This window comes from Tachyglossus aculeatus, chromosome X3 (assembly GCF_015852505.1).
Source record: "Tachyglossus aculeatus isolate mTacAcu1 chromosome X3, mTacAcu1.pri, whole genome shotgun sequence".
In the NCBI taxonomy this organism is placed as follows: Eukaryota; Metazoa; Chordata; class Mammalia; order Monotremata; family Tachyglossidae; genus Tachyglossus; species Tachyglossus aculeatus.
This window is the reverse complement of record NC_052099.1, coordinates 13,864,811-13,882,434: the sequence shown is the minus strand read 5'-3', so window position 1 is coordinate 13,882,434 and position 17,624 is coordinate 13,864,811. Positions and strand designations below refer to the sequence as shown.

Here is a 17,624-nt window from a genome sequence, read left to right as displayed (position 1 = left end):
AGCGCTCAGTCCAGTGCCCTGCACACAGCGAGCGCTCAATAAATACGATCGAAGGAACGAATCAAACGGGGAGTAAGACCGGGAGCCCCTTCGGGGACATGGGCTGTGTCCAACCCGGTTAGCTGGCGTCTACCCCAGCGCTCAGTACAGCGGCGCCCGGCTGATAGTAAGCGCCGAACGGATACCGTGAAAAGACTAGAGTGGGCCAGAGTACTCTCCCGGCCTTTCGAACATTAGTACGGTCACGATCGTTTCAGTGGCCTGGCTTGCGGCTGTGAGACGCCCGCAGTTTATTTCCTCTCTGCCGAGGATGCCGTTTTTCCATTTTTGGACAGGGACGGGAATCTGGGGTGGAGCGGTGAGGGGGCAGAGCCCAAAGGGAGAACACGAGGACAAAGGGAAATGGAGGGGAGAGGGAGGAAAAGAGGGGGAAAGGTAGACTGAGAGAGAGAGAGAGAGAGGTGGAGAAGAGGGATGGGGAGCAAAAAAAAGGGGGACGGGAGGAGAAGAACGAAGGGGAGAAAGGAGGAGAGGGAGAAAGAGAAATGTCTTCCAACAATCCCAAGGCCCTAGTCCTTCTTCAGGACCACAGTCGAGTCAGAGCTCGACTTCATCATCATCATCAATCGTATTTATTGAGCGCTTACTATGTGCAGAGCACTGTACTAAGCGCTTGGGAAGTACAAATTGGCAACATATAGAGACAGTCCCTACCCAACAGTGGGCTCACAGTCTTTTTCTGAGTTTCCGGAGCGTAACGCTCATCCTTAAGAAGCGCAACCGACGGGATTGAATTGCGCCCGCACGGAGCTGCTAACGCGACCAGCGGGATTGAATGCCACCTGCGTGGGGTTGCCGTACCGTCGGCTCCCGTCACTGACGACCTCCCGTTTTCCCTACGTGTCTCTCCTTCCCCGCTTGGATGGTGAGGCCCGTGAGGGACAAGGATTATGAACCGTTTATGTGCATCTGCCTCGGCGCTCAGCCCTCAGCGCAGCGCTCAGTACACGGCAGGGGCTTTAGAAATGCCGTAATGGTGACGGAAAAGGAGAGGCGGGGAAAGAGTTCCTGCTGCTAATAAAAGGCGACCGAGGAGCGGTTTTGTTTAGTGAAATTTTACCTTCAAAAGAGGAGTCCTCCGAGCACCGAAAGCTTAATCATTTTTCACTCAGCCCCGTGGCTCACGTTTCCCCTTTCGGCTTCTGCTCCATTTCCAAAATGCTAGTGCCCAACAGAGACTCTGCCCTTTTACACACGGCACACATCTTGGTTCTGGCAGGCCGTTATTCTGGATAAGCGGCGATTTCAACTCCAAATACCGGGATGCCAGAATCCCGACCATCTTCAGACCGGCGGCGTATACGCAACAGAGACTCTTTTGCACGCTAGCGTGTTCGTCTTTACCGAAGATACGGGGCAAGTGGACTTACTTGGCCTCTAAGACCCGAAGAACTTCCGGCACGGTGTTCCACCCTTTCGACTTCATAAACAGGAACACGTAGGGAACCTGGATCTCCAGGAGAAAGCCGCTGAAAACGTTCAGAGTCACGCTTTCTAAACAAGAGCAAAGTTTGGAACGTTTTAGGAACCGTCACGCACCGAAGTTAAATGGGACGCGAAGAACAGCGGCGGTCGGTTTCGGGCCCGGCCTCCTCGTGAGTGGCGGCCCGAGATTTCACGCGCCGTTCCGAGGTCCCCGGCAATTGCAACCCTTTACGTCTGGGCGGATGTTGCCAACTTGTACTTCCCCAGCGCTTAGTACAGCGCTCTGCACACAGTAAGCGCTCAATAACTACGATTGAATGAATGAATGAATGAACTAGGGCGGAAGGGAAGCCGGTCCTTCGCTTATCACGACCCCGGTGTTCAGTACAGCGCGAGGCACGTAGCAGGCGTTTAGCACTCCTCATCACCATTGTTATCACTGCTGCGATTATTAACAATAATAATAATAATAATGATGGTATTTGTTAAGCGCTTACTATGTGCAAAGCACTGGGGGGATGCAAGGCGATCAGGCTGTCCCACGTGGGGCTCACAGTCTCTTCATCCCCATTTTCCAGATGAGGTAACCGAGGCACAGAGAAGTGAAGCGACTTGCCCAAAGTCATACAGCTGACAATAATAATAATAACAATGGCATTTATTAAGCGCTTACTATGTGCAAAGCACTGTTCTAAGCGCTGGGGAGGTTACAAGGCCATCAGGTTGTCCCCCGGGGGGCTCACTGTCTTCATCCCCATTTTCCAGATGACGTAACCGAGGCCCAGAGAAGTGAAGCGACTCGCCCAAAGTCACCCAGCTGACAACCGGCGGAGCCGGGATTTGAACCCGTGACCTCTGACTCCAAAGCCCGGGCTCTTTCCACTGAGCCACGCTGCTGCTCTATTACAATGATGGTGAGGAGTGCTAAGCGCCTACTATGTGGCACGCACTGTACTGAACACTGGGGTAGTTACAGGCTAACTGGGGGGAAGCAGTGTGGCTCAGCGGAAAGGGCCCGGCCTTTGGAGTCCGAGGTCAGGGGTTCAGATCCCGGTTCCGCCGGTTGTCAGCTGGGTGACTTTGGGCAGGTCGCTTCACTTCTCTGGGCCTCAGTGACCTCACCTGGAAAACGGGGATGAAGACTGTGAGCCCCCCGAGGGACCACCTCGTAACCTCCCCAGCGCTTAGAACGGTGCCTGGCACGTAGTAAGCGCTTAATAAATGCCGTTATCATCATCGTCATCACCATCAAGCAAAGTACTGACTTCCCTTCCACCCTGGGGGTCTTCACTGCTTCCCCGACTCCCCTACCCGGCAGAAAATAAAAGAAATCTCGCCGGCCTGGATGCGGGAAGGAGTAGTGACCACTCCGAGAACCAGATAGACGGGCTTTAATTCCAAATAACGGTGCTTTATTTAACCGAGGCGCCTATATGTGATCCAGAAGTTGCGTCACGAGGCGATGGCGGAATTGCAGCGACGTACGAAGCGATTCGCCCGGGGCGGGGGGAGAAGATCTGTATCGGAAGGGAGAGACGGGGAGTTGAGAGTCGCTACTTACTCTGTAAAATGGAGTCGGGGAGAGTGCACCTGAAGGCCATGTAATTGATTTTCAGGCATCTGCACAACTCGGAAAAGTTAAACTTCTCTGAATAGTTGTATTCGATCACAAATGAGAAATGAGTCCAGGGGAAGTCATTTCCAATGTGCGTGCTGCACACGAGAAGGCAGGAACATTTTCTCAAACTGAAAGGAAGAGGCAAGGAAACGGTATTGAGTGCACGACCGAGCAGTCGGTCGGTGGGATTTATGGAGCGCTTACTGTGTGCAGGGCACTGTACTAAGTGCCTGGGAGAGGACCTACCTTCAGTGATCTCACAAGCTACCGGGGGAAGGGAAGACAGACCTTCATATCAGTTACATAGAACAATTCAGTCAGTCAGTCAGTCGTCTTTATTGAGCGCTTGCCGTGTGCAGAGCACTGTACTAAGCGCTTGGAAAGAACAAGTCGGGAACAGAGAGAGACGGTCCCCACCCGCCAACGGGCTCACAGTCTAGAAGGGGGAGACAGACCACAAAACAAAACACGTAGACAGGTGTCAAAATCGTCAGAACAAATAATCATCATCATCATCAATCGTATTTATTGAGCGCTTACTATGTGCAGAGCACCGTACTAAGAGCTTGGGAAGTACAAATTGGCAACATACAGAGACAGTCCCTACCCAGCAGTGGGCTCACAGTCTAAAAGGGGGAGACAGAGAACGAAACCAAACATACTAACAAAATAAAATAAATGGCATTTGTTAAGCGCTTACTATGTGCCACGTGCCATCAGGTTGTCCCACGTGGGGCTCACCGTCTTAATCCCCATTTTACAGATGAGGTAACTGAGGCTCAGAGAAGTTAGGTTTATTTATTTATTTTATTTATTTATTTTACTTGTACATATCTATTCTATTTATTTTATTTTGTTAGTATGTTTGGTTTTGTTCTCTGTCTCCCCCTTTTAGACTGTGAGCCCGCTGTTGGGTAGGGACTGTCTCTAAATGTTGCCAACTTGTACTTCCCAAGCGCTCAGTACAGTGCTCTGCACACAGTAAGCGCTCAATAAATACGATTGATTGATTAGGTGACTCACCCAATGTCACACAGCAGACATGCGGCGGAGCCAGGATTCGAACCCATGACCTCGGACTCCAAAGCCCGGGCTCTTTCCCCCGAGCTTGGGGTGAGGGAGAGGTGAGTACGCTTACGGGGTACAGACTGCCGAAAAAAAGATGATACAGTAGAGAGGGAAAGTAAGAGTGCCGAGACGAGAGATGAGTCAGGGAAGTGTTCCTGGAGGAGGCACGATCCGAGTCGGGTTTTGAAGATGGAGCGAGTGGTGGTCTCTCAGATGTGCCATATTCACTATTCTATTTATTTGATTTTGTTACTATATTTTGTTTCGTTGTCCGTCTCCCCCTTCTAGACTGTGAGCCCGTCGTCGGGTAGGGGCCGTCTCTAGGTGTTGCCGACTTGGACTTCCCAAGCGCCTAGTCCAGCGCTCTGCACGCAGTAAGCGCTCGATAAATCCCACTGAATGAACGAATTCCAGGAAGGAGGGAGGATGGGAGAGAGAGACTGAGGCCCGGTAAGCAGGATGATGTTAGAGGAGCGAAATTTGGGGGCTGGGCTGAGGTGGGACAGGAGTGAGGATGGGAGGTGCCAGTAGATGCAGAGATGGGGGAGCAACACTGGAGAGTTTTGATGGGGAGCCCGGGGCTTAACGATTTTCCTAAAAAATTATCCCGGCAGCGGAGTGAAGTACGGACCGAAGCCGGGAGAGACAGGAAGCTGGGAGGTCAGCCAGGAGACGGAAGCAGCAATCAGGGTGGATGATCGCTTGGAGTTCTGTCCGAAACAGGCAGTGTGGCCTAGTGGCTGGAGCCTGGGCCGGGAGTCAGAGGAACCTGGCTTCTCCTCCCAGCTCTGCCACTTCATCTGCTGTGTGGCCTTGGGCGAGTCACTTAACTGCTCTGTTCCTCAGTTACCTCATCGGCCAAATGGGGATTAAGACCGTGAGCCCCGTGTAGGGACTGCGTCCGGTCCGACTTGCCCGTTTCCACCCCGGTGCTTAGTACGATGCCTGGCACCTAGTAATAATAATAATAATAATGATGATGGCATTTATGAAGCGCTTACTATGTGCAAATCAATCAATCAATCAATCGTATTTATTGAGCGCTTAATGTGTGCAGAGCACTGTACTGAGCGCTTGGGAAGTACAAGTTGGCAACATAGAGAGACAGTCCCTACCCAACAGTGGGCTCACGGTCTAAAAAGCTCCGTTCTAAGCGCTGGGGAGGTTACAAGGTGATCAGGTTGTCCCACAGGGGGTTCACAGTCTCAGCCCCCATTTTCCAGATGAGGGAACTGAGGCCCAGAGAAGTGAAGTGACTTGCCCGAAGTCACACAGCTGACAAGTGGCGGAGCCGGGATTTGAACCCATGACCTCTGACTCCAAAGCCCAGGCTCTTTCCACCGAGCCTTGCGCTTAACCAATACCGCAGTTGTTATTATTACCGGAACGCCTCATCTTCCCACCCAAACTCTGTCCGCCCCCTGACTTTCCCATCCCCGCGGACAGTAATTCCACCCTCCCTTTCTCAAATGCCTTTAACCTTGATGTTATCGTCAACTCGTCTCTCTCAATCAGTCATATTTACGGAGCACTTAACGGCGTGCAGGGCACCGTACCACGTACTTGTGAGAGTCCAACGAGAAAATGCAACCGAAACATCCCCTGCCCATAAGGAGCTTACAGCCTAGACGGGGAGACGGACATCGATAAAAATAAATTACGGATACGCTCGTAAGTGGGAAGTCCTCTTGGAGGAGACGTGCCTTCAGTAAGGCCTTGAAGGTGGGGAGAGTCTGTCGGATATAACGAGGGAGGGTGTACTTTTCTCCTTTCTCTCTTAAACGTTTCTCTGAGGAGCTTGTCCTAAACCCTTGGGGTTTACTTCTTATCCTAATGTGAGCGCAGATTGTCTCCTTTCATTTTGCTGATTATGAGGATTCAGCAGTGTTACAATCTTTGCCTTTCACTACATATTTCTGTCTCACGAGGATTGGCCCGGGTCCGTACGATTTTTAACGACATCGGAACCGGCGTATTTCGAAAAATAAATCGACAGGATTTTTCTTTTTGAAGTGACTGATAGATACCATCTGGCTCAAAATTCTTCATCTTCTGTATCATAGCCACAGTAGTCATTACTTTAAAGGCTCTGAATCTTCCATTTACTCTTGATTGGTGTCATTTCCACCATATTCAGGAGCCACGTGATTAAACGCCACATGGATGACTGAAAATAGAAATCCTATTTTCTGGCTCTGGTACTAACTTTTGTTATTCTGGAGAGTAGAAATGAGGAATTCTGATACGGGGCTTGCTCCCAAATGTGATTCTCTAAAATATTCCCTTCAAAATGCATGCTTGCCAGGTGCGGGCTTTGCCATTAAGAGTCACTAGCTACAAGGTGTGGAATGACAACAAATCCAAGCGGACATTTTAAGGGGTCCGATCTTAGGGTGAAACACAACTAAAACACACTCTTCCTACTGCATTTCTCCAAAACTGACGACCCTAGATTTATGACGATCGTCTTAAAAATCAGATGGTACAGAAATCAAAAATACATTCAGCCCTCTCTTCACCTTTCCCCACTCCTCTGGCTACCGGCCACTTGCTTTCTACCTTCCTGTCTTTGTAAATTACCCTTGGTAAAGAGGGTTGTAAAACTGCTGTGCAGAGCAGGTGATCAGTGGCAGAGGGAGAAAAGGAAAGACCAAGGAAGGGAAAGAGATCAGACGGTAGGAACGGGTGAAGAGATTCAAGAGGTGAAGCCCACGGGAAGGGAGGGGTAGGAAGAAGAAGGAAACCGAGAGGTAAAATCTTGGCTTCCTATTGCGGATAGCCATGATGGGTAAAATGGTATATTTCCTTCGAGGCTGTGGGAGAGATGACAACACCCACGATTCCTCCCTAACTTCAACTCTCAACCTTCTCCTGGAAACGCTATCTAACCTCGGTTTTACGGACACGGTTCTCTCCTGGTTCTCCTTTCACCTCCTTGTCAGTCTCTTTGGCCCGCTCTTCCTCTACCTCCAGGTTCTAGGTGCCTTATTTTCCACTCGCGACTCTATTATATTGTACTTTCGCAAGCACTTAGGGCAGAAGGGTACTGGGGTGGGGCGGAAGGAACTGCCTAAACTGTATCGGTTTATTATGGCTGTCTCTGGCACCCCAGGTTGCTCTTCCCAAGCGCCTAGTACGGTGCTCTGCACACCGTAAGCGCTCAATAAATACGATTGATTGATTGATTAAGCGTCGACTATGTGCCAAGCACCGTTTTAAGCGCTAGGGTAAATACAGGGTAAGCAGGTTGTCCCTTGTGGGGCTCACAGTGGGACAACCTGATGGCCTTGTATCTCCCCCGGCGCTTAGAACAGTGGTTGGCACATAGTAAGCGCTTACCAAATACCATCATCATCATGGATGATTTATATGTATATATGTTTGTACATATTTATTACTTTACTTGTCTTGTCCATATCTATTCTATTTATTTTATTTTGTTAGTATGTTTGGTTTTGTTCTCCGTCTCCCCCTTCTAGACTGGGAGCCCGCTGTTGGGTAGGGACCGTCTCTATGTGTTGCCGACTTGTACTTCCCAAGCGCTTAGTACAGTGCTCTGCACACAGTAAGCGCTCAATAAATACGATTGATTGATCTGCCTCCACTCAGTTGAAGGGTTTAATTTACTGCAAGATCATGACACCTCTCCTGATTGGTTGAGCGGTGGTGGTGTTTTTTGACTGGAGGATCTACAGCTTGATTGGAGATGGAGAGACTGTTTCTGAAAAATCAAAATCAGCGTCCTTACCCATCCCCAGATCCGGGAGTTTGCCGTTTCTCTGTCACCAGAGCCTCCCCTGGCTCCTCGGGGCGCGGAGCGATGGCGAGGGACGGAGAGGAGGTGGAAGGGGGTGCCAGGGCTGGCAGGGGACCGGCTCACCGCATGTCCCACCGGAGCCGGGGCCGCAACTGGCCCCCGGAGCAGCAGCCCAGACTGGGATCCCCTCTCCCACAGGGGTCACTTCCAGGTTCGCCCACACACGCTCCGGTTTCGGAGGGAACCGTGCTCGCTCCCCGCCGATGACTGTGGGATCCCTCCTCCCCAGCTTCATGGAAAGTTCCACCTCCCACTCGCCAGTAATTCAACATGGGAGGCAGATGTGACTTTGGGTATGTCACTTCGCTTCTCTGTGCCTCATCTGTGAAATGGGGATTAAGACTGTGAGCCCCATGTAGGGCCACCTGATTACCTTGTATCCCCCCAGCGCTTAGAACAGCGCTTGGCACATAGTAAGCGCTTAACAAATGCCATCATTATTATTGTCGTAAGACACGTGAGACCCCTAGCTGACGTGTCGTCTTGAAGGATTTCACCTGAATTAAGGGGCCGTAGTGAAAAATATGCTGCCCGGTCATGGAACTGGACCGTATCCTGCACACAATAAGCGTTCAATAAATACCACCTCTGCGTGGATGAACTTCAAATCTACGTTACTAGCTCCAACCTCTCAATCCACAATAATAATAATAATAATAACGGTGATGATAACCCCCGTCCCAGCAAGCTTTATTTCTCTGTGGTAAAGATCGTGCAACCATGCATCAATCAATCAATCAATTGTATTTATTGAGCGCTTACTGTGTGCAGAGCACTGTACTAAGCGCTTGGGAAGTGCAAGTTGGCAACATATAGAGACAGTCCCTACCCAACAGTGGGCTCACAGTCTAAAAGGGGGTTAGTTCACCAATCAGTAGTATTTTGGAGCCACATGTTGTGTGCAGCCCGCTATACTAAGCACGTGGGAGCATACGGTTGAATTTAGGAAGCGTGATCACTGCCCTGTGGGAGCTTACAATGTAGTAGAGGAGACAGGCAGTGAAATAATTTACTGGGAAGAGGAAAATGGATGGATAGGTGAGTGAGAGCATAATAGACTGCACAAAATGCTATAGGTATCTGTAAGCACGTGAGTTCATAGTTGGCACAGAAGCGGTGAGACAGTTGTGGGGGGGGATAACCAGTCGGTGTTATTTCCGTGCAGGGCACTCTACTTAGCACGTGGGAAAACGCGACAGAATTAGCAGACAAGTTCCCTGGCCCGCGCTTTGGTCATTGCGGCCTGACTTCTTCCACAATCAATCAATCAATCAATCAATCGTATTTATTGAGCGCTTACTGTGTGCAGAGCACTGTACTAAGCGCTTGGGAAGTACAAGTCGGCAACACATAGAGACAGTCCTTACCCAACAGCGGGCTCGCAGTCTAGAAAGGGGAGACAGAGAACAAAACCAAACATACTAACAAAATAAAATAAATAGAATAGATATGTACAAGTAAATAAATAGAGTAATAAATATGTACAAACATATATACAGGTCATATATATACAGGCATATATATATATATATATATATATATATATATACAAGTCAGCAAGAACCCTGGGGAGGGAATTTTCTCCTGCCTTACCAGAAATGGAGAGGTTTAGAGGGGACTCCTCTGCCGTACCAAACTGGCTTTACCAGGAGGAAATGTGGCTGGGGTGTAACAAGGATGGGGCCAGTGACCCCTAGAAATAACATTTTTAGTAGCCAAGGACAATCAGGGAAGTCTGAGGAGTGAATCTAGTGTGGGGGCAGAGGGTTATGAAGCACTTCATCCATTCATTCGAGCGGATTTATTGAGCGCTTACTGTGTGCAGAGCCCCGTACTAAGCGCTTGGGAACTACAAATCGCGATTGGCGGGACTGAGGAGGAAGGCGGTATACAGATCTTACAGAGATCATGAATTTTACTCACCAATCTAAGAGATTTAACTCCAGGAAAGTGCTTTCAGTCGCCCAAACGAGAACACTTAAACCTACAGGAAAAAAAAAAAAGAGAGATCTTTGTGATATCCTTATCGATGTGCTCTTTTCCGTAAAGGCTAAAATCTTAGGATGGCATTGCCAGCCCCATGACACCGCCGTAATCTGTTCATCACGGGGCCCGCTTTCCCCTTAGAGGTACAAGCAATTACCTAGGCTCAGTTCCAGAACTAGCCCCCCTATGTTGTCTGAGTTTCACAGGTAGGTAAAAATGACACCCTCCCCTCCCCTGTTCCGAGATTATCGGATTACAGGATTCCCACGCATCCCAAACTCAGCCGCGTATCTCCCCATTCCCCCCTCTCCCACCTGTCCCCAGGACTTATTTGTTTTTAATAAACCGGAGATGCATGTTGATACACTAATCAAGCCAGGCAATATCCTCAGCACGAGGGAGGCCGGAAAATGTTCCTGGCCTTCTCTGGCTGCGCCCCTCCCGATGGCCAGGGGTCTGAGTTCTAGGCCTGACTCGTCTTCTCCCACACTATTTCACCCTTATCCACGCTGGGTCTGTCGTCCCGGTCCCAAGTGAAGCGGAGAAACCAAGCTATGGAAAGCAGTGGGGCAGGGGTGACAGTTGTCATAGTGGCCGATGAGGCTAGAATTACGGAGTGCGGTGGGGGGAATCCTGGAAAGATGCTCTGGAGAGGGGAAGAAGAAGGGAGAGTGGGGAGGCAGTGGGGAGGCAATTGAGTTCCCTGTTGAGATTGGATTCAAGGTGGCCGAGGTTTACAAACCCCGAAGAACATCGGCAAATCGTGGTGTACACTTCTTCAAGCTGTACATATTGTGTGTGCGTTTGGGGGCGGGGAGAACCTGAGGGATGCTGAATTAGTATATATAACTGTCCTGTGGGGTCCAAAGATGCTGTTATCGATGATGCGACTTTTCCTCCGCGTGTGACGGTATTTCCGAGGGCTCTTTTCCAGGAGAATACGCCAGTTTCTAATTGCCGCATGTTTTCTGTTGCCGTCTTTTTGCCTTGCGGTGTTCTTCAGACAGTTTTCCAGTCCTAATTCTTTCCGTTTCCCCGCTTTAGGCCGCCGCACAGCAACTGTTCGGATACCCTGCTTTCGTTCATTCTCCTCCCACGAACTACTCAGCGAAGGTGGGATTGTGGCACGGCTGATGGTATGTGCATATCGGGTAATATATTATCAGTGCTCCGCACACAGTAGGCGCTCAATAAATACGATTGATTGATTGGGATACCACGAGGCAGGCTTGACGAGAAGAGACGGGCCCTATCTGATACAAACCCATTGGCACAGCAAGAAACTGTCTTTGCGGGCAGTGAATTTGGCAATGTTGGGAGTTTGCGAGTCACCTGTCTTTTCTGCCTCCCCTGGCATCGTCTTTGAGAGTGAAGGACAGCTAGAAATGCGTATATAAAATCATATTCTGTTTTTGTTTTCTGAAATGCTACATTAGAATTTCCCCCTTCTCGACTGTGAGCCCGTTGTCGGGTAGGGACCGTCTCTATATGTTGCCAACCTGTACTTCCCAAGCGCTTAGTACAGCGCTCTGCACACGGTAAGCGCTCAGTAAATACGATTGAATGAATGAATGAACGTGAATTTATTAAAAAGCCCTAATGAAATACCAATCAATTCTGTGCAAATGGGCTAATGGCACTATATTATTTAGCTCTGTCAACTGCCAAAGAAATGTTTAGACCTGGGTTCCAGGTTGGCTTTCCAGAAAGCTTATTTCAATTTAGGAGGAAGGTTTATCTTTTCCTTTTCCCTCACGGAATATATAAATATAATCACAAAAATACAGAAGACTCATGAAAAGCAGATGTTTCCCACATTCGCTGTCACTTCCCTCGCTTCTCTTTTTGAGGATTCCTATTTTATTCCCATTTCATTTCTACTAGAGTAATTTCAGATGGTACACATGAAAAAATACGGCCGCGGACAGTCAGATCTTCTTCACTGTCTACGCCATAAAACGTTCAGGATTTGGAACAGCTGATTGGTTTGGTTGGATTATGTGATCCTAAGTAGAGTTAACCTTCCTGTTATAATCAAGCGCTTAGTACAGTGCTCTGCACACAGTAAGCGCTCAGTAAATACGATTGACTAATCATTCAAACTCAGCGGAGGATTGGACTGATGACCTCGAGAAAGTGTAGACCTTAAAGCTCTACTCGCATTTGACGCTCTCGTAGTCCATGATCCACATGAGCTACGGTCCTCAGAGAGATTAGATAATTGCACTGATTCCGACCTGGTAAACTTCCGAATGGAGCTGAGTGTGGATTTTCAAAACGCTGGGAAAATAAAAGGCTCGGGAAAGGAGGTCGACGGGCTTTCTGGGTGCAAGAGACTCTTTCAGAGAAGCAGCGTGGCTCAATGGGAAAGAGCCCGGGCTCTGGAGTCAGAGGTCATGGGTTCAAATCCCGGCTCTGCCAATTGTCAGCTGTGTGACTTTGGGCAAGTCACTTAACTTCTGTGTGCCTCAGTTACCCCATCTGTAAAATGGGGATGAAGACTGTGAGCCCCACGGGGGACAACCTGATTACCTTGTAACCTCCCCAGCGCTTAGAACAGTGCTTTGCACATAGTAAGCGCTTAATAAATGCCATTATTATTATTATTATTACTACCAGCAGGTTGTCCCATATATTAGTTGCTTCTCAGCCAATTCTACAGCCAAAGGTTTGGTCGTGTATTTGCAACACGGCAACCCACTTCTTGTCACCCTAACTCAAAATCACATAAATTCAGCGCCAGTACTCCAAATGGCGTGGACACCAAATCGAGGATGTGGGACTCCAGGCATTTCACGAGCAAAGCTGATGACGGGCAAAGAAGCGATGTCTCATTACAATATACATAATAATAATAATAATGGCATTTATTAAGCGCTTACTATGTGCAAAGCACTGTTCTAAGCGCTGGGGAGGTCGCCCGGTGATGACGTTGTCCCACGGGGGGCTCACGGTCTTAATCCCCATTTTACAGACGAGGAAACTGAGGCCCAGAGAAGTGAAGTGACTGGCCCGAAGTCGCACAGCTGACAACTGGCGGAGCCGGGATTTGAACCCATGACCTCTGACTCCAAAGCCCGGGCTCTTTCCATTGAGCCACACTGCTTCTCTGTGTATTTTAGGGATTTTAGGGATCCCTAAAGATACACATATCTTTTCTCTTTTATCTCCCTAAATAATAATAATAATGATGGTATTTGTTAAGCGCTTACTCTGTGCAAAGCACTGTTCTAAGCGCCGTATCTAAAGATACACATATGTGTGAAAAATTTAAGAACCAGTCAAGTGCGTCTACTTTATTAAATGTAGACTTGAATTTGTCTTGTTTTGAGAGATAAAACATACATTTAATTATAAAGTAAAAAGAACAGTTACCTATTCCTCTAAGGCAATTATAAAGGACATAAGTTTCATCCTGTGATTTCAGTCTCGATATTATCAGTACCTGGCCAAATACAGAAAAAAAAAGAAAAAACAACTCGTGATTAAAATCCACCTAAAAAGAGATTCTCTACTTCATCACGCAGGGAATGACTGCTGTTTATGCCAAACAGGCATACCGGGGGGGGAAAAAAAACCCAACCAAAGCAACATAAAAACTTCGGAAGCATTGTTGAGGGGGTGACTGATCATTGTGAAGTAGCAGCAGCGGGCAGATTTTGCTGGAATCCAACAATCCGAGTCAACACAGAGTTTCGCAGAGACTTTAAGGCTGAGAGGCAGCGCTAAAACCAAACGGCCACAGCCTCTTTTCAGTAATTAGATTACCTAAATCCTGAAGAATAAGCATGGAGAGAACTGGAGGTCATAAAATCGACTGTCCTGTCCCAATGACCTAACCACCAACTTTATCTGTAAGCCCGAAACCATTATGGTTGTACATATTTATTCCTCTATTTATTTATTTATTTATTTATTTTACTTGTACGTTTCTATCCTACTTATTTTATTTTGTTGGTATGTTTGGTTCTGTTCTCTGCCTCCCCCTTTTAGACTGTGAGCCCACTGTTGGGTAGGGACTGTCTCTATGTGATGCCAATTTGTACTTCCCAAGCGCTTAGTACAGTGCTCTGCACATAGTAAGCGCTCAATAAATACGATTGATTGATTGATTGATTGATCTTCCTAAAATCTCCTCCGCATCCTTCCAGTCCGACCCTCCTCCTTCCCCCTTTTCTGCTCTCCCGTCCTTCCCACCGCCTGTCTCCTCTCAAAATCCACCCCCTCCACCCGAGCCTCTGATTCCATCGCTTTGAACCTTACCCAACGATGACGATGATAATGATGACGATGGTATCTGTTAAGCGCTTACTACGTACAGGGCACTGTTCTGAGCGCTGGGGGGATACAAGGTGATCAGGTTGTCCCACGGGGGGCTCACGATCTTCATCCCCATTTTCCAGATGAGGTCACTGAGGCCCAGAGAAGTGCTTGCCCAAGGGAACCCGTGACCTCTGGCTCCCAAGCCCGGGCTCTTTCCACCGAGCCACGCTGATGATGATGTTAATGGTACTCGTTAAGCCCTTACAAGCACTGTTCTAAGCACTGTGGTACATACAAGCTAAGCCAGTTGGACACAATCCATTATGGTCTTAATCCTATGTGCGGAGCACTGTACTAAGCACTTGGGAGAGTACAACACAAGAGAGTGAGTAATAATGGCATTTATTAAGCGCTTACTATGTGCAGAGCACTGTTCTAAGCACTGGGGCGGTTACAAGGTGATCAGGTTGTCCCACGGGGGGTTCCCAGTCTTCATCCCCAATTTTACAGATGAGGTCACTGAAGCACAGAGAAGCGACGTGACTTGCCCAAAGTCACACAGCTGACAAGTGGCGGAGCCGGGATTTGAACCCACGACCTCTGACTCCAAAGCCCGGGCTCTTTCCACTGAGCCACGCTGCTTCTCCAAGAGAGTTGGTAGACACAGTCCCTGTCCACAAGGAGCTTACAATCCGCCGCGCGAAGAGCACTGTATTGAGCGCTTGCGAGCGTAGACGACTTCCCTCCTCTAATGCCAGTCTATTCTTTGTACCTCAATCTCATCTCGTCCGCATCCTCCCTCTGGCCTGGAATCCCCTTCCCCTTATTATTCATTCAATCGTATTTATTGAGCGCTTACTGTGTGCAGAGCACTGTACTAAGCGCTTGGGAAGTACAAGCTCCCCATCTCCTCTACGAGGCCTTCTCTGACCAAACCCTCATTTCCCCTACGCCCCTTAAGCCCTTCATATTCACCCTAGCCCCCAGCACTTAATCAATCAATCAATCAATCGTATTTATTGAGCGCTTACTATGTGCAGAGCACTGTACTAAGCGCTTGGGAAGTACAAATTGGCATCACATAGAGACAGTCCCTACCCGATAGTGGGCTCACAGTCCAAAAGGGGGAGACAGAGAACAGAACCAAACATACCAACAAAATAAAATAAGTAGGATAGAAATGTACAAGCAAAATAAATAAATAAATAAATAAATAAACAGAGTAATAAATATGTACAACCATATATACATATATACAGGTGCTGTGGGGAGGGGAAGGCGGTAAGGCGGGGGGATGGAGAGGGGGACGAGGGGGAGAGGAAAGAAGGGGCTCAATCTGGGAAGGCCTCCTGGAGGAGGTGAGCTCTCAGCAGGGCCTTGAAGGGAGGAAGAGAGCTAGCTTGGCGGATGGGCAGAGGGAGGGCATTCCAGGCCCGGGGGATGACGTGGGCCGGGGGTCGATGGCGGGACAGGCGAGAGCGAGGTACAGTGAGGAGATTAGTGGTGGAGGAGCGGAGGGTGCGGGCTGGGCAGTAGAAGGAGAGAAGGGAGGTGAGGTAGGAGGGGGCGAGGTGATGGACAGCCTTGAAGCCCAGGGTGAGGAGTTTCTGCCTGATGCGCAGATTGATCGGTAGCCATTGGAGGTTTTTGAGGAGGGGAGTGATATGTCCAGAGCGTTTCTGGACAAAGATAATCCGGGCAGCAGCATGAAGTATGGATTGAAGTGGAGAGAGACACGAGGATGGGAGATCAGAGAGAAGGCTAGTGCAGTAGTCCAGACGGGATAGGATGAGAGCTTGAATTAGCAGGGTAGCGGTTTGGATGGAGAGGAAAGAGCGGATCTTGGCAATGTTGCGGAGCTGAGACCGGCCGGTTTTGGTGACGGCTTGGATGTGAGGGGTGAATGAGAGAGCGGAGTCGAGGATGACACCAAGGTTGCGGGCTTGTGAGACGGGAAGGATGGTAGTGCCGTCAACAGAGATGGGAAAGTCAGGGAGAGGACAAGGTTTGGGAGGGAAGACAAGGAGCTCAGTCTTCGACATGTTGAGCTTTAGGTGGCGGGCGGACATCCAGATGGAGATGTCCTGAAGGCAGGAGGAGATGCGAGCCTGGAGGGAGGGGGAGAGAGCAGGGGCAGAGATGGAGATCTGGGTGTCATCAGCGTAGAGGTGATAGTTGAAGCCGTGGGAGCGAATGAGGTCACCAAGGGAGTGAGTGTAGATTGAGAACAGAAGGGGACCAAGCACTGAACCTTGGGGAACTCCCACAGTAAGAGGATGGGAGGGGGAGGAGGAGCCTGCAAAAGAGACTGAGAAAGAACGACCGGAGAGATAAGAGGAGAACCAGGAGAGGACGGAGTCTGTGAAGCCAAGGTCAGATAACGTGTTGAGGAGAAGGGGGTGGTCCACAGTGTCAAAGGCAGCTGAGAGGTCGAGGAGGATTAGGACAGAGTATGAGCCGTTGGATTTGGCAAGCAGGAGGTCATTGGTGACCTTTGAGAGCGCAGTTTCCGTGGAATGAAGGGGACGGAAGCCAGACTGGAGGGGGTCGAGGAGAGAGTTGTTGTTGAGGAATTCTAGGCAGCGCGTGTAGACAACTCGTTCAAGGAGTTTGGAAAGGAATGGTAGGAGGGATATGGGACGATAACTAGAAGGTGAGGTGGGGTCAAGAGAGGGTTTTTTTAGGATGGGAGAGACATGGGCATGTTTGAAGGCAGAGGGGAAGGAACCAGTGGAGAGTGAGCGGTTGAAGATGGAAGTTAAGGAGGGGAGAAGGGATGGAGCGAGAGATTTCATAAGATGAGAGGGAATGGGGTCAGAAGCACAGGTGGCCGGAGTAGCACTTGAGAGGAGGGAGGAGAGTTCCTCTGAGGATACCACTGGGAAGGATGGGAGAGTAGCAGAGAATGTTGAGAGCCGGGGGGTTGGAGAAAGGGGGGAAGAGACTTTGGGGAGGTCGGACCTGATGGATTTAATTTTGTTAATGAAGTAGGAGGCCAGATCGTTGGGGGTGAGGGAAGGAGGAGGGGGAGGAACCGGGGGCCTGAGAAGGGAGTTGAATGTACGGAAGAGCTGGCGGGGGTGATGGGCATGGGTGTCAATAAGGGAGGAGAAATAGTTTTGTCTGGCAGAAGAGAGGGCTGAGTTAAGGCAGGAAAGGATAAACTTGAAGTGAACGAGGTTGGCATGGTGTTTAGACTTTCGCCAGCAGCGTTCGGCAGCTCGAGCATAAGAGCGAAGGAGGCGGACAGTGGCAGTGATCCAGGGCTGTGGGTTAGTGGTGCGAGAGCGGCGAAGGGAAAGGGGAGCGAGCGAGTCTAGCTGAGTAGAAAGGGTAGAGTTGAGAGCAGTAATCTGATCATCAAGACTGGGTAGAGAGGAGAGGGCG

At 49.4% G+C, this 17,624-nt stretch overlaps 1 protein-coding gene across 1 annotated transcript in view; it reads right to left on the bottom strand.

The window, feature by feature from the left end:
* SHOC1 (shortage in chiasmata 1) overlaps positions 1-17,624 on the bottom strand; it is a 105,457-nt gene that overhangs the window by 20,308 nt on the left and 67,525 nt on the right. Inside the window, exons 19-22 of the mRNA XM_038770260.1 lie at positions 13,350-13,419; positions 9,912-9,972; positions 3,047-3,231; positions 1,431-1,554 (exon numbers count right to left, since the gene is read on the bottom strand). Coding sequence (XP_038626188.1) covers positions 1,431-1,554; positions 3,047-3,231; positions 9,912-9,972; positions 13,350-13,419 — 440 coding nt within the window. The remainder of the gene's footprint in view (positions 1-1,430; positions 1,555-3,046; positions 3,232-9,911; positions 9,973-13,349; positions 13,420-17,624) is intronic.